Source organism: Hippocampus zosterae, chromosome 3 (genome assembly GCF_025434085.1).
Source record: "Hippocampus zosterae strain Florida chromosome 3, ASM2543408v3, whole genome shotgun sequence".
In the NCBI taxonomy this organism is placed as follows: Eukaryota; Metazoa; Chordata; class Actinopteri; order Syngnathiformes; family Syngnathidae; genus Hippocampus; species Hippocampus zosterae.
Genome location: NC_067453.1, coordinates 3380945 through 3406538, shown reverse-complemented (window position 1 = coordinate 3406538; position 25594 = coordinate 3380945). Strand labels below are relative to the sequence as shown.

Sequence of the window (25594 nt, the reverse complement as noted above, 5' to 3'; positions counted from 1 at the left end):
CAAACAAATGACGATAAATAAAAAACGGTCGAAGGACGAGATATATACATATTTTTAAAGGACAGATTAAGCAAGGATGTTTTTTGTGGATTTTTGTCCGTCCCTGTAATCATCCCTAACAGGATTAAGCATGCACAGTGTAGTCAATCAGCATAAAAAAGTATGTACGGACACCCGTTTCACCAATGATTAATCCAGATGGAATCCAGATAAGAGAGCTGGCTGTGTTGTCTGTCTCTCTGTGCCCGCCCACCAAGATAACTAAAAGTAAAGTTTTCAGTCATTATTATTTTATTGTATCATCGTAACTATTTTTGTGTTGTGAAATGCAAATGTTGACTTGCACATCACCAAGACATGAAAACTGTAAAGTGATGCCATTTTTGTTTGATTGATGGCCATTCTTCTCTGCAACAGCCAATCACGGTGCTCCTGAAAATAAGTTTCGGTAGGCAGGCATACAGGCGATAAATACATCAATATCTGCATGCAAGAGCACTGCACATTTTTCAAAGTTTGTAATGATGCAAGACATGTCATGTGTTTTGTATTTTATGGGCAACACGTTTCTCTCGCGAAGTGACGTAAGCTGAGTAGTGAGCACTTCAATGAAGAAGAAAACACCCTAAAATCCCTAATAATTGGACGATCATTATAATATTTTCAGAGGTTGATGTGAGTATTAAGTAAAGTAAAGATGAATGTGGCTAGGGCTGGTCACAGACTGTGGAGAGGCTGGAAGTGGCCCATACTTTGCTGTATACTGTCTGATACAAAATGTGCTTATCTTATTACTCATTGGCTGGTTGTATTGTAAAGCAAATATTTAAAGTGTGAGTTGATGTTATTTCTTAATCTTCAATTCATTGCATGGCTTTCCCTTCTTGTCTTGACAGACAGAAAGTGCTTGAAGATATCCAACGTTTCTTGAAAACTGATATCATCAACCAAGTGGTCTTTGATTTGGAAGATGACAGGTAGTGTTAACAATACATGGATACAAAAAAAAATTGCTGTTTTACTTATTTCTACAAAATATACAGTATGACTATATACTTTATATGACACTTAAAATGACAATGTGTTGTTACCTTATTAGTTGAAAAAAACTGCATTATTTTCTTTCCATTAGTTTACAGTTTCCAGCCGACAACCCAGACTCCTTGAGATTCTTCTCCAGTTTTGAATGCGGTAACCTCAGAAAGGCTATTCAGGTTCGCAGGTATGCCCACGTTTGTGTTTGACCAAAAATAAAATACGTTCAAACATTAGTATCACTAATCATGACAGTCTCACAATCTCATCAGACTGCCCTCACAAGATGTGACTTCAAAACAAAAAAGTGTACCGTATTTTCCGCACTAGAAGGCGTACAGAAAAGTGTCTTCCATTTTCTTAAAAGCTCACAGAGCACCTTAAAATCCGGTGCGTCTTGTGTATGGTCATTACGGTAATATGTCGACTCCAAAATGGGTCCTTGCTGGAGACATGTTTACAATGTTATAACTTGCTTTTGGTTCAGTGAACTGTGTCACTGCTTTATTAAATAGGTTTTTGTTGCAGCTCTGAAAAAAGGAGAGCTGTGGTGTTGTTGTTTTTAAACGCACACTTTATTAATAGTTTTCACAGTCTCAACAAATACAGGTACTATACGTCTTTGTCTGTCTCCATGCCTTCTCTCCTTCCGTTCCACTCGAGATGCGTTCATGACCGCCTCAAAAAAAAACGTAAATTAACGATTACTTCAAAGAAACTAAGAAAAGTGAAAATAATGCATCAAAAGAGAAAATCAAGCGAGGACATCACAAAATAAATTTTGATCGTTCTGTTTGCATTTCGTTGAGCGTAGCTCCCACAGAATGATCAGACGATGTCAGAATGATCAGACGATGTCTGAGACAGACGAGACTGTCTCAGAAGTGTTGTTTGTTCTTTTGTTGTGTATTCACAAACGAGGAAATCCCAAAATAAATTCTGTAGGGGGGCATCAAAAGAGAAAATCAAGCGAGGAAATCACAAAATACATTCTACAGCCCCCCCCCCCCCACATAATTTATTTTGTGATTTCCTCGCTTGATTTTCTCTTTCGATGCATTATTTTCAATCTTCATAGTTTCATTGACGTAATCGTTAATTTACATTTTTCAGAGGCGGTCATGAACACCTCTCGAGTCGAACGGAATGAGCAAAGCTTCATCCAGTGCAGGGGTGGCCAACCTGCGGATCATGAGCCACATGTGGCTCTTTGGCTGGTTCAATCCTGCGCTTTCCTACAACAATTGTCGAAAATGCCGAGGCGGTGGCGCTGCCATTCAAACAACAGTATTTAATACACAGGACATACCACGTCAGCCTATCATCAATCCCGTTACTTGATTGACATAGAGGGCAACCAATCAGATGACTGAATCACCGCTCATGTGCAGACAACGGCGCTTAGTGCTAAGCTAGTCAGCGAATTACCTCTGTTTTTAGGGCAGGGGTGCCCAATACGGCGATCGCAATCAACCAAGAGCCAGCAGACTGGTCCCAAGTCGACCGTGAGCGGTGGGAGGAGGAAATGAGGGGGAGGGGGGGGAGATTTGTGTGTTCGTGTCTTAAGGTTTTATTTATGTTCGGGCGTTCCCGCTGTTGCTCGTCGTGGCGTGCATGCAAATGTGCGTGACTGCATGGTCGGGTGTCTGTGCGTATGTGTGTGTGTGCGTGTGTGTGTCTCTTTGCAGTAACAGTAAATAAATTGGCTCCATCTCGTGGAATCGAGTGGATGCATTGTAGATTGCGTTTTATAATCCAGTGCGTCCAATATAAGGAAAATACAAAATAGCCCATTCATTGACGGTGTGCCTCATCATCCAGTGCGCCTTTTAGTGTGAAAAATACGGTATGTCTGCTTGCAATGGGCATTCAAACTGATTGATTGATAAATGAAGATATTTAACCATCAAGTATTAATTAGTATTTTTCATACCAGTCAGTTCATTTCAGTCAGACTACTGTAGTTCCTTTAACCCCCATATTATGTTGAAAAAAAATCACATTCATTTTGTTGTGGGTCATTTTGACCCATACTGTAAAAATCCACACAAAATAGTCAAAAAACAGGTGACACCAGTAACAACTTTGTTTAAGATGATGTAAACATTCAGAAAAGAGACAGACAACAGATTTTTAATCTCAACAGTATATTTAAGAACTGTTTAATAAAGTTTTTCCATGTTTCTTTTTTTTCCATTTAACTTTTCGATATTTTCAGTGTTTTATCTGCAAAGTATTGCACTGGCAGTTGTATGTGTGCTGTCAGATTGTCAAGCACCCCTTTGGTGGAGTTGTAGTCCAGTATCATTTGTGGCTTCATGTCTTTTTTTGTGTTCAGAGATGCATCTGTGTGCATTGCACATTACAAGAACATTTTTGTTTTTCTTTGGGCAGTATGAAACAACTGGTGCTTTCTCAGTGAAAACAAACACTGAGGAATGCAGAGGTCTGCCCTGCATCTTCAGAATTTCACTGGGAATTTCTGTCTTTTTCTTCTGACTGTTGACAACATCGTCAGCTTTCTCTCCTGAACTTCATCACCAAGGCCGTACATTGTATGACTATTGTATGTCACATTATGACTTTGCAGTCCTTCACTTATCTTCAACACCACACACATTATCTGATTCTTCTCAGATGCTCCTCCAGGTAGCTTTCCAGTATCCACTTGCATATTCCATGCAAAACTAGATTTTGCATCACAGGCTGCCCACATTTTGATGCTATACTTGCCAGAAAGATCCTCCGTCTCTAAAATCTCTTCCTCTGCATCACTATCCCAATTCAAACTCTGTTATGAAGCTTCTTCAGCTGTAAATTTTCTGAAGCTATTGTTTGGTATGTTGGTCCAAGAAATGACATGAGAAGAGTGACGAGTCAAATGAGAGAAACTTCCTGCTCTACACACACCTGGGTCTCTGGCAGTCACTGAGCAGTCAAAACAAAGTACCGTTCATCAATTAGACATGTTTCTTTTGGATCTGAAAAGCTTGCCCACATTAAAGTGCCTGGGCCAAAATGGCCCCAACATCATATTTGTATTCAAACTGTGCTCAGACATCCCATTACACATCAGTCTCCAGATTTTTCGCACCAGTTCATGACCCTAGATGAGGAAAAGTCAATAAATTTCATGAAGAAAAAGAAACGATATCCAGTGCTTTGGTCAACGCAAAATCTGAAATGGGTCAAATTGACCCTTAACATAATATAAGGGTGAACACAATATAGGCTCGTCAAGCATCACTTAATTTCAGGAGCATTTAAAACCAAGTATGCATTCACAATTAAGAGCAGGAAACTAAATTTACGGATATTGTCAAAAATAAAAAGATGATTGAAAAATACTAAATAAAATCCCACCCAAATTACGCTGCAAATTTATGTGTGTCAATCTTAAAAGTTGGACAATAATTGCCCACATCAATGTCTATATGCATGTCCTTTTCAAGATAATGTAGCCAAATTCTACTCTCTTCCTTTTTCCAATGTTTGACATTTTTGATTTGTCTCAAGTAAAATTAAAAGTCAGATACACTGCGGCCTCTGCTTGTACGTCATTGTAGCTTATTGTAATGATATATGGTCATATACACAATTGACACAATTACTCCACATGTGAGACAATACAATACAATACATGATGTTAAAACAGATTGATTTAGCACTTTTGGGATAAAAATCTGTGGTAGTTGTTGACTGTGAACTTGTCTGCGAGTCTGTCTCATGGTCTGTCTGGAACAATTTTAATGCTCAATGCAATTCATGACACAACCCATTTTAACCAGATGTGTGACGAGTAGACTTCTAGTGGCCTACAGTGGCAGAATGGTCGTACTGGCCAGGAATCGATTAGTATAATACAATAAATAATCTATACAATAAAAAATAGATTTAAAAAGGCATGCTTGTGTCATCTGTTTATCTGCAAAATGTAGTGGTTTGTGTGGGTACTCTTTCATTTTTATTTAATCCACGATTATTGGAAATATTAATTGCTGATTATTTGTGGTGACTTCATCTCTTTCGCTCTCTAGATATGAATATGACCTAATATTGAATGCAGACGCCAACTGTTCTCAGCACACTCAATGGTTTTATTTTGAAGTCAGTAACATGGTGCCTAATGTTCCTTACCGTTTCAACATCATCAACTGTGAGAAGAGCAACAGCCAGTTCAACTATGGTGAGTACAGTTGTGATGCAAACACTGACTAATATTGATGAGAATCTGTTAAACTGCACGCAGCAGATTGAAAACGACTTGAATTGAAAATTAAAAGTAATTGAAAATTACTAGAATTTCAGTTTGGCTCCCCAAAAAATGACTTCATTTCTTGATAACTTTTTTTCCCTCCATCTTCAAACAAAAAACAGGTGTATGAAAATAGAGATGGAAAACATTTATCTGTTTCAATTTTACTTAACGTGTGGAGTGTCATTAGGAGATGAATCAATTCTTGATTTGTTGGACACAATCCATTCATGGATAAGAATTGTGATGCATTGCATAGTAACCTTTGATCTGATTCTACAGTTTGTCAGGTGTGACAATTTTCACTTTTAACACATGGCGCAGCGCATTAAGAGCCCATTGTCAGTTACGGGTGGTACAGTGATCCCTCGCTATATCGCGGTTAATCTATCGCGGCTTCGGTGCATCGCGTATTTTTTCAAACATATTCATAAAAAAATATTATATATTTTTTGAAGTCTGCAAAAAGTTAGTAAGAAGCAGTGAAAGTCAGCAAAACAACAGCAAGTCACATAGAGCAACATATACAGTACAGTTCATGTGGGGAGAGGGGGGGCTGAGAAGATGTAAAGCCATGTTGATTGGCTGTGCATCTTCGTTCTGTCTTATCACGTGGGTTATTCTTTGATCTTTAATCAGCGTCTAAGTGTTGTTTACGATGCTGCTAGTGTGTGCATGTGTGTGCGTGTGCTGTCTGTGTGTCTGTGGCTGACAGAGAGAGAGAGAGAGAGAGAGAGAGTGAGAGAGAGAGAGAGAGAGAGAGACAGAGAGAGGAGGCTTATAAGAACAAAAGCATGTCTCTGCCATCCTCAATTGTCTAATCATCCTGAATTGACGAATCATAAACACATCTGCTGCATGCCGTGGGATCGCTTGCCTGCGTGTACATGTGTGTGTGTGTGTGTGTGTGTGTTAGGGATGTGAATCTCAGCACTGAGGACGATTCGATACACATCTCAATGCACTACCAGCGATGCGATACTTAAAAGATACATAGAATTTTCTGGCGACACAATGCGATACGTTTCACCGTCTTCACAATGTGATACGACGCGATACACATTTAGTTCAAATCAATGCGATACGATATGATACAGTGCAATTTGTTGTGATATTGTGCAATTAAACATGATGCAAATACGCAAAGAAAAAAAGTTTTAAAAAAAGATGGAATTCAGTATGGTATTGCAAAAAGTAGACCACTTTATTCCTTATAAATAATAGAACGTATAAAACAACTTATTTAAGCCCTTTCACAATTGGGTTTTGTGCAAAGAAAATGTAAACAATTTGGTACCTGAGACTCACGGCTGTTGCTGTAGTGTAAACACAAACAGACTACTCACTGAGTGTCTTATATGAAATATCCATCTCCATAGGACAGAAAAAAATACAATTGAAACAATGTGGCAGTCACAGCCTCAAAGCTGCTGTGTGTATTGTAGCGTACACAGACCACTCTCACTGAGTGTCAAAATGAAATGTCCAAAAGAGTCATCCATATATAGTTTGTCCTTGCGTGGTCACAGTGACCTGCAAGGGGACCCCCAAAATAAGAGGCGTTTTTTTTCTGATCCTGACCTGGTTTGCCAAGAGTTTCTCCGGTGTCCAACGAGGAACTGGATGGGGAGGGGGGGGGGGAAACTTGTCGGTGATGTGGTGCCATCGTTTTAAATGGTCTGCATATTTGTGGTGCTGCCGTTGTATGGCTTCGTAGTGCGACATTCTTTGCAAATTACGGAGCTTTTATAAATCTTTCCGTCTTTCTTTTCGAAGCCGTAGTATTTCCAAACATAAGTTTTGTATTTAATGCTTCCGCAAAATTCAGTAGTTTCCTCGCTGCTGCTTGCGCGAACTTCCATAGTGTTTCGCTAGTTGTGTACTGGACTGTATGTGACGCACGGCTACCGTCCGTATTCAACACAAAACGCAAAACAATGATGGTGCATTCATTGCGCCTAGGAAAGGGCATATAGGTGACCTTTAACATGAATAAAACGGCGCTTATATCGGATTTTACCGATGCCCACCAATGCATCGTGATGAATCTCGATTTTACCCGTGAATCGCGTCGTACCCAGTGAATGAGCCGATGTGTGTGTGTGTGTGTGTGTGTGTGTGTGTGTGTGTGTGTGTGTGTGTGTGTGTGTGTGTTAGTGCACTCTGCTCAACCGCAAAGGCCCACGTGGGGGATATTTTTAAGGCATATGTTAATTGTTCGCTACTTCGCGGATTTTCGTTTATCGCGGGTGGTTTTGGTCCCCATTAACCGCGAAAAACGAGGGATTACTGTATTTCTGCATTTAACACATACATAACACGCACTGCATTATTGGACGCTGGCATGGTAAAATGTTTGCTAGCTTAAACAATATGGTGGGATGCATGCATACAAGCTAGCATCGGTTTTTAAAAAGGCAGCAGAAACAAAACTAACTTGGGTCGTACTTTATTGGTGTCATTTTTTGATCAATCCTCATCCACAAATCCATCAAAGTCCTCATCTTCTGCATCCAAAATGAACAGCTGGGCAAGTTCTCCATCAAACATGCCAGGTTCCCTCTCGTCATTGTCAGAGTCAGTGTCGTTTCTGTGCGGCTTCTCAGAAACGATGCCGGCTTTTTCAAAAGCTCGAAAATCAGTACAGCCAGACATGTGAGCCCAAGCATTCACAATCCATTTACAAATCTTGGCCTAAGTTGCCCGGCATTGCTTTCAGTCTTTGTAAAGCTGTGTTCTCAATTTGTCATTTATCGTATTCACGCTGCTCGCAACTTCACTTTGACACTTCTAACTCGAGCCACCTTGCCTTATTTCCGCTGAAGTTTTGTCTTCCTGACTTGGTGAAGCGTGTTCTCCTGTTTCCTCCACTCGTGCACGTTTGCCATGTCCCGCCGCAACTGATCATATGAATTTTGAATTGTGCTTCAAAGGCGTGTCTATTTATGGGTGCTATTTTTGGGGGTCCAAAGCTCTTTTCCCCAATCCACGTACCAGCATTACATCCACCGACTGGTCGGTGTGGCTTTAGAGTCCTCTTTCACGACCACACTGCATTTAACGTCCGCATGCTGTCCACAGTTATGTCCGCCTTGCTTCTTTATAGGCAGCCTGTCCGCTTAACATTGGACAGTCAAGCAAAGCGCACGTCCAAATCCCACAGCAAAATTCAGTGATTTTAGAACTCGGTGCACAGATTACGTGTCCCATCCACATTGGAGAAAATATAAGACTTTAAAGCAGTGGTTCTTAACATTGTTGGAGGTACTGAGCCCCCACAGTTTCATATGTGCATTCACAGAACCCCGATTTAGTAGAAAACAATTTTTTTTTTTTTCAAATTCAAGATATAGATATGTTTTTACTGGGACACAAAATGAGCCGTGCATGAAGATCACCTTGTTCAAAGAAAAAAACCAACACGATACATAAACTCACAACAAAATGACATACCTGTAAATCAGTGTAACTTCTGCTGTTGCCTTTGAGAGGCCAATTCATCTATGCATGGTTCACCTTGGCAAGTGCCACTCTCATGTCATTTTCACAGCAACGTCTGTTTCTTTTCTTCATTTTTACGTCCGGAATCCTCGAAAAGGATTGCTCACAAACAAATGGTATAAAAAAAATCCAGGGTTTTCTTAGCAATAACTCGATACTTGTTCATTTGTCGACACCAAAATGTTGAGAGCATTGTTGTTCTGAAGATTTGCTGTTGAACCTGGCTCTGCTGAGTTTTAATGATTTCGTCAAGGAATTCATCATTGACATCGGCTATCTCAACAGCAAACGTGAATGGTGTCTCAATGCTAGATATGATTCTCTTTTAGGCAAATATCTGTCGAGCAACTTTGCAAGCTCATCTAAGTGTGTGGCAATTGTTTGCTTCAGTTCCGTGGATACAGAAATACCTCCAATTCCAGACACATCTTCGATCTTACTTACACAGTCATCCAGAAGCGGGAAGTTTAGAAGGTTATTGTTCTCTGTTCATCGTTTCCACAATGGTATCTTTTTTTTGAAAAGCCTTCAGGTGTTCTTCCGCTCCCATGATATTGACTCCATCACCCTGATTGAGATGTTTGCGAGCTGCGAATATATCAGCCATGTACGCTAAAATGAGAATGAACTCAGGAATATTGAAGCAATCTGCATGACAGTGTTGGTGCTCTTGCAAAACAGGGCTAATTCCACACATGGCAAAAACATGATTCAGCACCTGCCCCCGGGATAACCACACAATATTAGAATGGAGCAGAAGTACCTCGACTTCAAAGCCCATTTCTCGACACAGCTCACTTAAGATGTGGTGCCTTAGAGCACTTTTTCGCACATACTTCACACATTCCAAAACCAGTTTTTAATACTTCTGCCATTTTTGGAGGCAAGGTTTTTTCTTGCCAAAGCATACTGTACCTGTGCAGAATACAACTGTATGATGTGTAGCGCAGCGGCCTTGACTAGCGCACCAAAACCAGACTTTCTTCCCAGTATGACTGGAGCTTCATCCATACAAACTGCAGAAACCATATCCCATGAGAGATTGTTGACTCTGAATAAGTCACTGAAATCTGTATTCTGCTCATATTATTCATGCTGTATAACCTTCCCATGCCCACAGCGTAGCTTGGCGTCCTTGTAACAATCATCTCCTACAATTGGAATACTCTTGTATTAGTCCTCTCTTCTTGGTTAGGTTTGATGGTTAAGGTGTTATTCCTCTCTATTAGTTGCGTTTGTTCAGACACTTGAAAGGAACAATGTAGAATGCTGATGAAGGTATTTCCTGCTCACTGTGTTTACAATCACCTTTAGTGCCCCTTGACCCCCACCACATTTAGGGCCCCCCTCCACAGGACATGTTTAACATCAAAAGAGGAACTGTTATCTCAAGTATCTGTGTTCCTGCCATCACACCAAATGGTGGGTCGTGGTGGTCTGGTCTCACCTCACCACTCCCAACTTCTTCCAGCCACACCGGGTCAGATTACTTTCTTTGTTTCTGGGATTTGCATGAGAGGGGTAACTCCCCGCCTCTCATTATCATATTGTCTCTATATAATCTCATGAATGTGTTTCTTTTACACTTATTGATTCAAATCTGGACCCATCAGGAGCCCGAATCGATTCGTAAACTGCAGAAAAATAAAGTAAACCCTTCAAAGGAACTGTTCATCGCCTCCAGCCTTTATTTGGTTTACCAACATTCTCCTCGAAATTCGACGAACACGCGGGGAAGAGGAGGCCACTCTTCCCCCTACATCACCCACGAGCTTCCTCACATCGTTGTTGTTGTAAGAGGCTTACAAAATAAAAACTCTTCTTTTATCATGACATTTTTCACATAGCGCGCAAAAACACCAAGCTGGCTTAGATCGGAAATGTCTGTGGTTTCGTCGAGTTGAAGGCTGAATTTTGTTGGGCTTGAAATCACATCCACAACTACTTGAGCCAAAATGTCTTTTATTCTGTCACTGACGGTGTCATTTTAAAGGGGAATTTGGGATAATTTACCTTCGGCCGCTGTTCCGAGTATCAGATTCGCCATCTTTAACGCAGCTGGTTTCATGAGTGTTTCACCAATGGTGTGTGCCTTGCCCTGCTTTGCGATCAGATAAGAAACTTTGTATGATGCTGTTGGAATCGGTTTGCTAAGAGGTGCAAATCCAAGAGCAGGCAGAGTGGTCCGTTCATCGAATCTGGCTCTCTTCATCTTGAATTCAGCAAGTGTTGTGTTCTTGTATTCCTCGTTTCCATGCAGCTTCAAGAAGTGTCTCTGGTTTTGCCGGTGCGAGACGAGAGTTGCTCAACTTGCTGTTGCAAATCATGCAGAGAGGACACTCACTCCGATCACTTTCCATGATACATGTACATATTTGTCTGTACAACGTCTTCTTTTTGCCCTACAGAGTATGGATAAAATCACATGACGTAGTACGACAGTCACACGTTGACAACTGAGCGTGTACTAAATTCCCCGCAGCGCTGATTGGCCAAGCAGTGAAGCATTATCATCTGCAGCCAGTGATGTCCAAGCGGGGCGTGTTTGTCATCGCAAATTTACATGATACTGTAATTCAAGTGTGTCCAGACATCCGCGGCGGAGGCCTTGCCAAACCCCTGAGATTGACTCACCGAACCCCTAGGGTTCGATCGAACCCAGGTTGAAGAACCACTGCTTTAAGTGTGCCTCTATGGTCATGAAAACAAGGTACATGTACTGTCAACACATTTGAGGCCTTCTGCATCATATAACAGGTGTCAAACTCAAGGTCCAGGGGCCAGATACAGCCCGCTGAATTCAATTTATGTGGCCCCCTCCCGAAAGCATATGGGGATTGACTTCCTGTTTCTTGCAAAAAATACCAACATTGCAAATTCTTTACTTTAAAAAATGATGAGATATTCCAAGCATTTTTCATTTCCAATCTCCCATTTCAAATAAATGTAATACTATTTGCACAAACTGGTTTTACTGGCCTGTTATTTAAAAAAAATGTGATTCATCCATCTGTATGAGTGTATGTATATTATTAAGCAGTCATACATTTATTGAGGTTCACAGTCATGACACGAGGAAACAAAAACCACAAAGCTTCCTGTAATCAAAGTATGTTCATTGGACAGCAACAAAAATACATTTCAGCAAGTGGGAAAACAGGTGGCTTTCCCTCCTTCATTAATATTCCACAAACACAAAATTGATTAGAATGACATTTTGAGCTGGGTGTGGGCGCATAGAACACATTACAGGTATTGTTAAGAAACACTTTTGACTGTGTTACTGCAAAGAGCCTTATCTCTCTCTCACACACACACACACACACACACACACGCACACGCACACGCACACGCACACACACACGCACACGCACACGCACACACACACGAGCTGCAGTGGTTACTTGCTACATATTTGACCGAAGATCAACTTTTGAAGCTATCGAGCCGATCATGCACGTGTAAGCAGATCCACACGCATGCACGCACACACATGGGTGCCCAACCATGCACACGTGCGCATACGCATGCACGCCGAGCAATTTTTTTGGTGTCTGATCAAACACACAAACACCCCGAGCGGTCCCATGGACCACTGTGAGATGTGCCATGCAAATTGTAGTCACGCATTATCATATGCATCATACACATTCAAGTTGCATGTTTTAATTAAGACAATAAAATTATGGCAATAGTTTCGATCAAATTACTTCATCAGGTCGAGTCCCAGAGCATTCTGGGACTTCCGGGTAGAGTGAACGCTGGCGCGTTTTTGGCTGCCGCTGCTCTCCCACAAACTTTTGTGTTTTACGGTGTTTTTACGCTCGATTGTTTTACTGTTTCGCATGGAATCACGATCATCATCTCACAGTCATTCCACCCAGCCCCCATTCAGGCCTGTCTCGCACTCTCAACTATCTTCGACTGTTTCGTCCCGGCGTCTCAGCGTCCTACCTGTCAACCTGTCGATCCTCCATCGACCTGTCAAGGGTCTGCTCCAGTACTCGTTGGCCGAGCTCCTTCGGCTCCGCTTCCAATGGCTGGGCCCTCCTCCTGCGCTACACCGGCTCCCGGACATCGTTCGCTTTCCTTCCCGGAAATATATTCATCGTGGGTCTCGTCGGGGCTTCTGCCTCAACCGATCCAACACCATCGTCTCCTTCTGGTCTTCCTCCCGTCGGCCATCCAGAAACGCCGGCCGATCCATCGACCATCGTGCGTTAGCCGGCTTGGCTAGGTCGGCTAACGGCCCCCGCAGCAGCGAGACTGCCGCCGTCAACTTCGGGCTACTTAACATCCGTTCGCTTACTGGGAAGGGTAATCTCATTCAAGATATCCTCACGGACCGTAAGCTTGACATTCTCTGCTTGAATGAAACCTGGCAAACTCCCGGGGACTTCTCACAGTTGAACGATTCCACTCCCCCGGGATTTGTTTACATTTCCAAGCCCCGCGATTCTGGTCGCGGAGGAGGTCTCGCGATAGTATACCGCGAGAAGTGGAAAGTACTTTCGGTTTCACTCCCGCCACTTTCCTCCTTTGAATGCCTTGCCTGTCAAATATCCGGACCCATCCCCACGATTATTGCCACAGTGTACCGCTCCCCCAAACCCCACCGCGACTTTTTAAATGAAGTGTCTACTGTCCTCTCCCATCTCTCCTCTCTGTCACCAAATGTAATAATCCTGGGAGATTTTAATATACATATGGACAACACTGCTCTTCCTCTCACCATTGACTTCACTTCTTCAATTAACAGTCTTGGTTTTGATCAATTTGTAGATTTTCCCACACACATCAAAGGTCACACCCTGGATCTGATCTGCTGCTCTGGTATTTCCCCCTCCAACTGTACTGCTGACGAACTTCCAATAACGGACCACTTCCTTATCTCATTCAACATTACACTCCAGCTCTCAACTGCCAAATCACCCCGGACCATTGTTTACCGTAATATTAAAGACATTAACATTGACTCTCTCACTGCATGGCTGACCACCCTGACTCCGGACATTGACTCCACTCCTGATGATTTGGTTTTCCAATACAACTCTGGTCTCACCAGCATCCTCAATACGCTCGCCCCTGTCAAGTCCCGCTCTGTCCTTTTTACTCGGTCTGCCCCTTGGTTCACCCCTCATCTACGTTCCTTGAAATCCCAAACCCGGCAGCTTGAGAGACTTTATAGGAAAACCGGCCTCACTGCTCACAAGGACATCTATGCAGCTCAGCTATCCCTCTACAAGGATTCCATCTCTCAAGCAAAATCACACTACTACTCCGGACTCATCTGCTCCAATGCTGGAAATACTAAGACTCTCTTTTCCCTTTGGAACAGAATCACTCAACCTCCTGACTCCCTACCACCTCACTTTTACTCTCGTGACACCTGCAATGCACTTCTCCTCTTTTTCAATGAAAAAATCAACAGAATCCACCAGCATCTGGGCTCCTCTGTACCTTTCCCCTCATCTGAACCTCTCACCCCTTGCAAACTGTTCTCTTCTTTTGAACTCCCCCATCTCTCATTAATTTCAGACCTCATCATTAAATCCAAGACTTCCTCCTGTCAGCTTGATCCCCTCCCCACAGTTCTGGTCAAATCCTGCCTACCCTCTCTGCTTCCCTTCATCTCAGCCATTATCCATTCCTCTCTGTCGACTGGAATTGTTCCTGTACTCTTCAAAACTGCAGCTGTCACACCAATCCTGAAAAAAACTGGTTCAGATCCCAATGACTTCAATAACCTACGCCCCATTTCCCATCTTCCCTTCATCTCGAAAATTCTGGAGAAAACTGTCGCCTCTCAGATCCACTCCCACCTCACCGACAATAGTCTTTATGAACAATTCCAGTCCGGCTTCCGTCCCCGTCACAGTACTGAAACAGCCCTCATAAAAATCACAAACGATCTTCTCATGGCAGCAGACTCTGGCCTTATCTCCATCCTCATCCTCCTTGACCTGAGTGCAGCCTTCGACACAATCTCTCACCCCATCCTCCTCAATCGACTCTCTACCATAGGCATCACCAACACCCCTCTACATTGGTTCCACTCATATCTCACTGGCCGCTCTCAGTTCATTCAAGTTGATTCTTTTACTTCACAATCCCTCCCCGTTTCTTCTGGTGTTCCCCAGGGTTCTGTCCTCGGTCCGCTCCTCTTCATTGTCTACCTCCTTCCACTCGGAAACATTTTCCGCAAATTTGGCTTACACTTTCACTGCTTTGCGGATGACACCCAGCTCTATCTCTCCAGCAAACCCGACGCTTCTCTCCCACCCTCGTCCCTCTCTCACTGTCTCTCAGAAATCAAATCTTGGTTCACCCACAATTTCCTCAAGCTAAACAGCAATAAAACTGAACTCCTACTCGTCGGTACCAAATCCACTCTAAACAAAGCCGACAGTTTCTCCCTCACAATTGATAATGCCACTATATCTCCTTCCCCCCAGGTGAAGAGTCTGGGTGTCATCCTTGACAGTTCACTATCCTTCCACTCCCACATCAATAACATTACCCGGTCCGCTCATTTCCACCTTCGCAATATAAACCGCCTCCGTCCCTCACTCACTCCGCACACCACCGCTATCCTTGTTCACAGTCTCGTCACTTCCCGTATTGACTACTGCAACTCACTCCTCTTCGGTGTCCATCAAAAATTCCTCCATAAACTTCAACTTGTTCAGAATTCAGCAGCCCGGATCATCACGAGAACCCCCTCCTTCCATCATATCACCCCCATCCTCCGACAGCTCCACTGGCTTCCTGTCAAACTTAGAATCAACTTCAAAATACTTCTCTATACATTCAAAGCCATCCATAACCTTGCGCCCCCCTATCTGTCAGATCTTCTTCAAATCTCCATTCCCTCTCGCTCACTCAGGTCCTCATCCTCCCTCCACCTTTTTCTACCCTCTGCCCGTCTCAGTACAATGGGGTGCAGAGCCTTCAGTCGCTCTGCCCCCAAACTCTGGAACTCACTTCCTCCCAACATTCGTAATATTGACTCTCTTTCCTTATTCAAAACCCAGCTCAAAACCCACCTATTCAGACTTGCCTACCCGCCTTAAATCTTTCTTTCTTTATTTATTATTTTATCTGTGTTTTATTATTGGTCTTGGCTGTACAGTGTCCTTGAGTGTTGTGAAAGGCGCTTACAAATGTGATGTATTATTATTATTATTATTATTACTTCTTTATTAAGTGTGTTTGTCCGCTTTCAGTGAAAAACTCAAAAGTCATGAACCAAACGCGTAGCATATTAACATAGCTGTTTTAACAATGGTTTGTATAAATTATAGCAACGCATGAACTGCAATGTGACAGTGTCCTTACTGAGGCACCATTGGAGGTTAGCATACCCATTCTCTGCATGTCCATTTCATGCTTGGAGTAAAACTGAATTATTGCCTGCACGATATCCTGAGCAGTGCATGTTGTCAGCTGGACTATTCCAGCAAACAGTTTTATGATTGAAACTATTTTTCTCTCTGTATTTAATGTACAAGACGAGCATTTTGTGCACCCTTGTGTCTGTGCTCTCATCTCCTATAAGGGTGTGCCAAGGTGTATCTTTAACACTGCACATTGTCTCATTCTGTACAATTGTATTGATTGAATCCGCAAATTCAAAACCATAATTTTTACTTCGCCAACAGTCTGGTATAAAGTATTCACATACTTTGCCACGTGGTTGTGAATTTGTTGGACCGACAGCATTGATGCATTCATTTTGGTGGCTCGTACAACATTGTCGATGAGGATTTTGACTTGCTTCGAGTTGGATTAGTTTACAATGGACAGCTTGTTTCTCTTCTCTCGGTCTTTGGCGCTCTCTGCCAATAACGTAACGATCCCCATTCCCATCTTGCATCGTTGTACAATTTTTACTGCATTTAACTGACTTTTGTGCTGAATGTGATGCTTGAGGTAGTTCAGTTCCCTTTCGCTCCACACTTTTCCCTCCAAAAACTCGCTTGCTACTTTAGCTTCGCAAGACATTTTACAGAGGAAACCTTTCTACAGTCACAATGTCATGACGTAAATGCGTGAGCGAATCGCGTGAAATAACAACCTGGAACAGCCAATCACATGTTGCATAATACAGAATAAATAATGCATTTATTTTATTTTGCAATACTGGTTGAATTTTTACTTTGTGCGCAGCTCAGATATTTTGTGCACAGACACCCAGGGGGCAGTGCACATTTTCTTACAAACCAGGCTTATAGGGAACAGTGACGGCGAGATGAGTGACAGCCGGAACGTCAGCGAACATGTACGAACTCGAAACACACAGACACACAAAGTCCCCCCGCCCCCCTCCCTTTCCTCCTCCCAACGCTCACGCTCGACTTGGGACCAGTCCCCTGGCTCCCGGTTCGTCGCGATTGACGTATTGGGCACCCCTGTGTTGAAATCTGAAGTAATTCGCTGACTATCTTAGCGTTTAGCAATGAGTGGTGATTCAGTTGTCATCTGATTGGTTGCCCTGTATGTCAATCAAATAATGGAATTGGTGATTGGCTGACGAAGTAAGTTCTGTGTATTTAGCGCCGTTGTTTGATTGGCAGCGCTTGTCATTTGAAAGTCAGGGACCCGCATCAAGCCAGCATGCGGCTCGTGAGCCGCGGGTTGGCCACTCCTGTTCTAGCAAAACACTTCATTTTCAGTGAGTCAAATTTAGACAAACTTTGTTTCCTTAACTTGGAATGCTGGCTTTTAAACCTTTATTTGTTGTTGCATTCAGTAGAAATTTTGTTTTCTTTCCACCCTGAATTGTTTCTGTGCATTTGTGTACTACAGGAATGCAGCCAGTGCTTTACTCAGTACGGGATGCAATAAATGGTAGGCCCCATTGGTGCAGGTCTGGTACAGAAATTTGTTATTTCAGGTAAGACTGGACTACAGTTTACTACAAATATTATCTGCGTTGTGCTGGAAAAAAAGCCGAGATGATTCAGTGATTATTAACAATGTGTTTTACTTTGAAAATATGCATGCATGATTCTTCAACACATGCTTTTTTCCCCCTCTTAAAAGTAGGTCATTGCAATTGCTCCAGATAGAGTCGAACCTCCAAATTCATGATCAATTCTTCTAATTTTATTACAATACGAACATAGAGAAGAACAAACAGTAGATGGTGAAATAGCAATCAGGCCCCAATCATCATGATTTGGTTTCAATAATTTTAGATGAATTCTTCATGCAAATAAGATAAGGTATCCTTTATTTGTCCCGCAATGGGGAAATTTACAGTCAGAGTTCAGAAAGGAAAACACTGGGTAGGGAGAGGGAAAAAAAAACACGCTCGAACTATCCTCTTCTGAGGATAATTTAAGTCCAGGATCAAAAAAAGACCCTAGCACATAAATAAGCATATGACAGTTACAACAAGTCACAAGACATAACATGTAATGAGAGGTCGGATGGATGGGAAGGGGGAGGGGGAGCGGCGACTGCGACGCGGCCCGTCCAACCAGCTGCACGGTCCACCAAGCGCTCTGCAAATCATTCCACGTCGCACGGGAAAAGAATAGGAACGATGAAGACGGTGATGATAAGGATGTGTATGCGCGTGTGATTGTCTGGTTGTGTATGCGTGAACAGGCCGCAGCAGCTTCGTCAAGGTCTGCTCATGAAGATAGTCCTAGCTTATCAGTCCACTAGCTTCCGTGCATACCTTTCATCCAGGGCAAAGGGGTCCAAATAGCGTTGTTTGTTTTGGAGGGACGGCCGCCAACAATTTCAGGTGGCCTTGAGTCCGTGGCCTGTATCCCTTCACTGGCGCCGATCAGCCAAATCCTCAATTCCTTTTCGAAGCAAGAATTCCAACTTCTCCCTGTTGTTGTCGATCGTACGGAGACGCTCCAGATCCGCAATTGCGGTTGAGCTCAGTCACCGCTTGAGTCTGAGTGTTGGACATTCACACTAGACCATCGAGAATGACCGGCAGCTTCTTCACTTCGAATAAAGCTGCTCCTGTCGGTTAGATTTTGCGAGAACAGGAAACTGCTAACACCAAACTGCAGCATACCTGCTATCAGATGGCTGATAATGTAGATGTCTTCCTCCTCATTAACAGACAGTATTGACAGCCACACCATTCTCCGCTTCCTCCATGGATCTAGGGTGTACCCGGCAGCAAATGTCCCGAGGGGTAAGCAGGCTCCCCGCTGCCTGCTCTTCTCGTCGAGAAAATTTTGTTGATTGGATCAAGAGACCAGCCAACCAATTCCATGGTTTGTTTTTTAGGATGAAAAATACGGCAGAGGCTAGGAAAAGACAGCACAAGGACAGCGCATAGACTGAGTGGCGAGCAAGGAGGGGAGGGGGGGCAGGAGCAGAGCAAAAAAGCATCCGCCTTTGTCGAGAGCCAAGCAGAAAGAAAATAAATGAGACAATTCATTTCAGCACATGACCTCATTCACATTTCTTCATTTTATCCCACAGAAACTACTTCTGTCCCGTGCGTGGCAGTCAGGGAACAACATTTTATACACTGACATTCACCATTACCTTCAAATACAGTGAAGATGTCTGTTATCTCGCGTACCATTACCCTTACACATACTCCACTCTCAGGGTAAGTGAATCTTTATGTCGGAACATTATTATCAAATATGTCAGCTTGGCATTTGTTTTGATTTCCTTTCATTGAAAATAGTTTTTTATGCACTGCTGTATTTTGCCATTATTGTCCAATAACCAATAACCACTATTGATAATCATCACTTCTACATTCCGATTATGTTCATCAGGCTCATCTGCGTTTACTGCATAGATCAGTTGATCCCAGGAAGGTCTTTTTCCGGGAGCAGATTCTTTGTCCTACTCTTGCTGGAAACGCCTGCCCATTTGTCACCATCACTGCTTCTCCTCCCAGCAAGAGCTATAAAGACATTCATCAGCTGCGTGAGTACTAATCTCAAATATATATTAGAGCTGTCAAACGATTAAAATATTTAATCTAATTAAAAATGCAACTGTCATAATTAACTCAAATGGACTAAAAAATTAATCGTGATTACTCACACATTTTTTATCGTTTCTGAATTTCCTTTTACATTTTTTGTCCTATTTTTCACCCATTTTAATGCTCTCATCAACATGGAATCATGAATATGTTTTCTATGTGCCAAATACAAATATTTACTGAAATAACAATTTTGATTTTCAATTTTACATGAACATTTTTCACTTGGAGCAGTTATTCACACATAATCTCTCACACAATATTACTGTCCATCAGCAACAGTGAAAACAATATTTTGTCACACAACAGCTGCTTTAACAGTTTTTTAAATAAAATCAAAACAGAGCAATATAACATTATAAAGTGCACATCTAAGGTAAACTAGTACTCAGCCTATAGTAGATTTAAACCATGATTACATACTTCGTTTTTCTCAAGTTTACTGTGAACACAGCAGTCTGTTTCTGTACGTTTGTTGAAGAATAACAAGACACCGGAAACAAGTGTTCATTATCTGTGCCGCTGTATTCAAAACTGCCCGCCGTACAAAAAAGCGCACGCACTTCTCCCGTGCTGCTGGGGCAAACCATTCTGAAAGAGGGGGGGGGGGGTCACTCCCCCTAACACAGTCAGGTTATGTTGATTGTGTTGGTCCTTCTTGTGCGGAAGTCTCTCTACAGTTTTTGTGTAGACCTCATTTCGAATGACAACACTGGAGACATTTTATTTTCGCTAGGTCGCTACCACTGTCAGACAAACACAGAGAAGCTCCACCCGCTGTATTTATATGGACGCAGAACTCTGTAACCGTCCACACAAAATAGTTCCAAACAAGTAACATCCGCTTGTGACGTGTGCCGCGTTAATCTCGCGAGAAAAAATTTAATCCAGTTAAAATTCATTTAAATTAATGCCAATAAAAACGCGCTAAACTGACAGCTCTAATATATATATATATATATATATATATATATATATATATATATATATATATATATATATATATATTTTTTTTTAATCGTTATTATTTTGTTGTCATTTTTGCCTATATTCGCCCAATGTCACATGTTGTCAAAATGAATTATGGATCCTAAAAGCAGACAATATCTCAGTAGCAGTTGAGAACAATTTGAATCATAGCATAAAGGCAGAGAGACATTCACAGTAAAAAGTGAAAGAAAAAAAGCATGGAACACACAAGAAAATGATTCAAACACAAAAAGAGTAAACTTGATGTCGACAGAAGGTCGAAGCAAAACCGATGTTGACAAAAACACTAGGACCAATCTAAATGCAATGCAATGGACGTGGCCTCTGCAGAAGGATGCCGTCGGGAACTCAACATAACGAAGGAGACTGAATAAATCTAGTACAAGATAGAAACAACAGTCACAACAACAGAATGTACGTACAGGAAACACACAACTCAAAAAGTACCGCTGACCGTGAACACGAGTGAATAATACCGGCTATGGGTGCGAGCAATGAACAAACAATCTGACACTGTCCCTGCTAATCATAGCAACCAAAAGGTATGCAACAGGAGGCCCGGCCCCCCGGACATCACCAGGTAACTGAAGAAAAGGGGGAAAAAAAACATCACAATGTAATTTTGTTGTTTTTGGTGAAGTGATATTTTGGGGCCAATATCTTAAATATGTGTATTCCCATATTATATTTTTGTTTGATTGATGGTGATGCCCTGAAAATCTCACTGATTATGTAAGATAAAGACCTGTTTCCTCTCAAAGTACAGAGTCTTGCCCCCACCCAAATAAAATAATTTTAACAATTGGCTCAATTATTTGTTTAAAAGATTAATTTGCCACAAACAAAAAAATAAATAAATACATTCTTTCACATTAAAACTCCGTGTGTCGAGCGTCTTCATCATTCATCCGTTTCTCACGTTTCTTGAGAAGAGATCCCTGAGCCTAAAGGCAGCTGCCTTATATAACCTTGGGGCATCTCGAACATTCCAACAATGTAATGGAGAAAAATTCCTCAGGCAACCTTTGCACGACAAAAGGCACCGCGTGTGTCCCTTCGTTACAACTGTCACTTGGATACTAAGGGTGTGGAAAATAATCGATATTAATCGATACATCGATGTGCACGTGCGCGATCAGAGTGCATCGGCTCATTCACTGGGTACGACGCGATTGACGGGTGAAATCGCGATTCATCACGATGCATTGATGGGTATCGGTAAAATCCGATTCAAGCGCCGCTTTATTCATGTTAAACGTCACCTATCTGCCCCTTCCTAGGCGCAATGAATGCACCATCATTGCTTTGCGTTTTGTGTTGAATATGGACGGTAGCCGTGCGTCACATACAGTCCAGTACACAACTAGCGAAACATTATGAAAGTTAGCGCAAGGGGAGGCGAGGAAACTACTATATTTAATGCAGCCGCAACATTCAAATCTTATGTTTGGAAATACTACGGCTTCGAAAAGAAAGACGGAAAGCTTGATAAAACCTCCGTAATTTCCAAGGAATGTCGCACTAAGAAGCCATACAACGGCAGAACCACAAATATGCAGACCCACTTAAAACGATGGCACCAGATCACCGACAAGTTTCCCTCCCGCTCCCCCGCTTCCACGCCCAGTTCCTCGTCGGACACCGGAGAAACTCTTGGTAAACCAGGTCAGGATCAGAAAAAAATTGCCTCTTATTTTGGGAGTCCCCTTGCAACTCACTGTGACCGCGCAATGGCTATAACTAAGGTCACTGCTTATTTCATATGCAAAGACCTCCAGCCTTAGCGTGGTGGACAACGAGGGTTTCAGACAGCTCGTGCACGTTTTGGAAGCCAGGTATAAAATACCAGACAGGTCTGTGTTCACTTACATATTCCCGATGTGTACAACAAAGTAAGAAGTGAGATTACTGTGTCGCTGAACAGTGCACAAAGAGTTGCACTTACAGTGGATGGGTGGACATCTTGCGCTATAGATTCATTATATATATATATATATATATATATATATATATATGACACTCAGTGAGAATAGTCTGTTTGTGTTTACACTATAGCAACAGCTGTGAGTCTCAGGTGCCAAATTGTTTACATTTTCTTTGCACAAAACCCAATTGTGAAAGGGCTTAAATAAGTTGTTTTACAAGTTCTACTGTTTATAAGGAATAAAGTGGTATCCTTTTTGTAATACCATACTGAATTCCATCTTTTTAAAAACTTTTTTTCTTTGCTTATTTGCATCATGTTTAATTGCACAATATCGCAACAAATTGCTTTGTATCGTATCGGATCGCATTGATTTGAACTTAATGTGTATCGCATCGTGACGACGGTGAAACGTATCGCATCGTATCGCCAGAAAATTCCATGTATCGTTTAAGTATCGCATCGCTGGCAGTGCATCGCGATTTGTATCGAATCGTCCTCAGTGCTGAGATTCACATCCCTATTGGATACTAGTGAGATCATTTGTATTTTAAAGCTTCCTCAGAGTCAACCATCATTATCAAATACATACATGTCACGACATCAGCTTCACATAGGCCTAACACTGGAAAAATCCCAACACGTTTCATATTCGTGAGACCAACATGAACATGGGCATAGAATACATCAAATTATAATAAATATGAGGCAGTTGCTGAGTACATGTATAAAACTAATAGTAAAGCATCAATTCCATTAATCAAGCCATCATAATACATAGCTGTTAAGCAACATCACAATACCTCTACTGCAAGCCAATCAGCATTAACACCCTATGCATAACAAATTATTTTATATTCACACATCTATCTATCTATCTCTATCTCTATCTCTATCTCTCTCTCTCTCTCTCTCTCTCTCTCTCTCTCTCTCTCTCTCTCTCTCTCTCTCTCTCTCTCTCTCTCACCCACTTCGTCTCTACCAGAGGCCAGGAAGCTTGAGGGTTCTAAGCAGTATCCTTGCTGTTCCCAGCACTGCACATTTCTGACCGGGATCTGTTGCAACCACTCATCTAGTTTGGGGGTCACTGCCCCGAGTGCTACGACCACCACAGGCACGATTGTCACCTTTACCTTCCAGGCTCTCTATAGCTCCTCTCTGAGCCCTTGGTATTTCTCGAGTTTCTCGTGTTCCTTCTTTCAGATGTTTCCATCACTTGGAACCGCTACATCCACTACAACGGCTTTCTTCTGCCCTTTATCTATGATCACGATATCTGGTTGGTTCGCCATTACCATCTGGTCAGTCTGGATCTGGAAGTCCCACAGGATCTTCGCTCTGTCACTCTCCACCACCTTCGGAGGTGTTTCCCATTTTGACCATGGGGTTTCCAGTCCATACTCCGCACAGATGTTTCGGTAGACTATGCCAGCCACCTGGTTATGGCGTTCCATGTAGGCTTTCCCTGCCAGCATCTTACACCCTGCAGTTATGTGTTGGATCGTCTCAGGTGCCTCTTTGCACAACCTGCACCTTGGGTCTTGTCTGGTGTGGTATATCTGGGCCTCGATGGCTCTGGTTCTCGGGGCCTGCTCCTGAGCAGCCAGGATGAGTGCCTCTGTGCTGTCCTTCAGGCCAGCCCTCTCTAGCCACTGATAGGACTTCTTGAGATCGGCCACTTCAGTTTTGGTCCGGTGGTACATCCCGTGTAGGGGCTTGTATTCCCATGATGGTCCCTCTTCCAGCGCGTCATCCTCTGTTCCCCATTGTCTGAGACATTCTCTGAGTACGTCATCCATTAGAGCCTTCTCCTTCATGTACTCATGGAGCTTGGATGTTTAATCCTGGACAGTGGCTCTCACACTCACTAGTCCCCGGCCTCCTTCCTTTCGGCTTGCGTACAGTCTCAGGGTGCTGGATTTGGGATGGAACCCTCCATGCATGGTTAGGAGCTTTTGGGTCTTAACGTCCGTGGTCTGAATCTCTTCCTTTGGCCACCTTATTATTCTTGCAGGGTATCTGATCACTGGCAGGGCATAGCTGTTTATTGCCCGGGTCTTATTCTTGCCATTGAGCTTGCGTCTTAGGACTTGCCTCACTCGCTGGAGGTATTTGGCCTGTAAGGAGCGACGGCCCGGCGAAGTGAAGTACTCGAAGAGCTGTGGTACACTGCTTTATTTTAGCAAACATACGATCATTTATATACCAGCAAGGCGGACCTTAGCGTAAACAAACGTCCAGCCCACCCGGGGGCTGTGATTGGTTGGTAGCGAGCGGCAGCGGGGGCCGCCGATTGGCTGATCAGTCTCACAGCGCGAAGTTCAAATGTCAGAGTTCTCAGAGGGCATTTGTGGTTGCTACAGGCCATAGCCGCTTTCCTTGTTGCCAATTCAAGGTTGGCATTGGCTTGTGGTATACCGAGGTACTTGTAGCTGTCTGCTATTGTTCTTTCAGGGAGAGAGACCCCTTCAGTGCGGACTACTTTTCCTCTCTTAGTCACCATCCGACTACATTTCTCAAGCGCCCGAATGACATCCCAATGTCGCTGCTGTAGATCCTGGTTGTGTGGATCAGGGAGTCTATGTCCCTTTCGCTCTTAGCATACAGCTTTATGTCATCCATGTAGAGGAGGTGACTGATCGTAGCTCCATTTCTGAGGCGGTATCCATAGCCTGTCTTGGTGATTACATGGCTTAGGGGGTTCAGTCCAATGCAGAAAAGCAGTGAGGAGAGTGCATCACCTTGGTATATGCCACATTTAATGGACACTTGGGTAAGTGGCTTGCCATTGGCTTCAAGTGTGGTTTTCCACATCCTCATCAAGTTCGCAAGGAAGGCTCTTAGGGTCCTGTTCACCTTATACAACTCCAAGCATTCAGTGATCCATGTGTGTGGCATCGAGTCACAG

At 42.8% G+C, this 25594-nt stretch overlaps 1 protein-coding gene across 1 annotated transcript in view; it reads left to right on the top strand.

The window, feature by feature from the left end:
• Positions 1 to 25594, top strand: part of LOC127597650 (cytosolic carboxypeptidase 4) — a 121393-nt gene that overhangs the window by 63369 nt on the left and 32430 nt on the right. Inside the window, exons 14-19 of the mRNA XM_052060825.1 lie at positions 897 to 977; positions 1133 to 1222; positions 5073 to 5221; positions 17600 to 17687; positions 19250 to 19382; positions 19558 to 19711. Of these exons, the coding sequence (XP_051916785.1) occupies positions 897 to 977; positions 1133 to 1222; positions 5073 to 5221; positions 17600 to 17687; positions 19250 to 19382; positions 19558 to 19711 (695 nt within the window). The remainder of the gene's footprint in view (positions 1 to 896; positions 978 to 1132; positions 1223 to 5072; positions 5222 to 17599; positions 17688 to 19249; positions 19383 to 19557; positions 19712 to 25594) is intronic.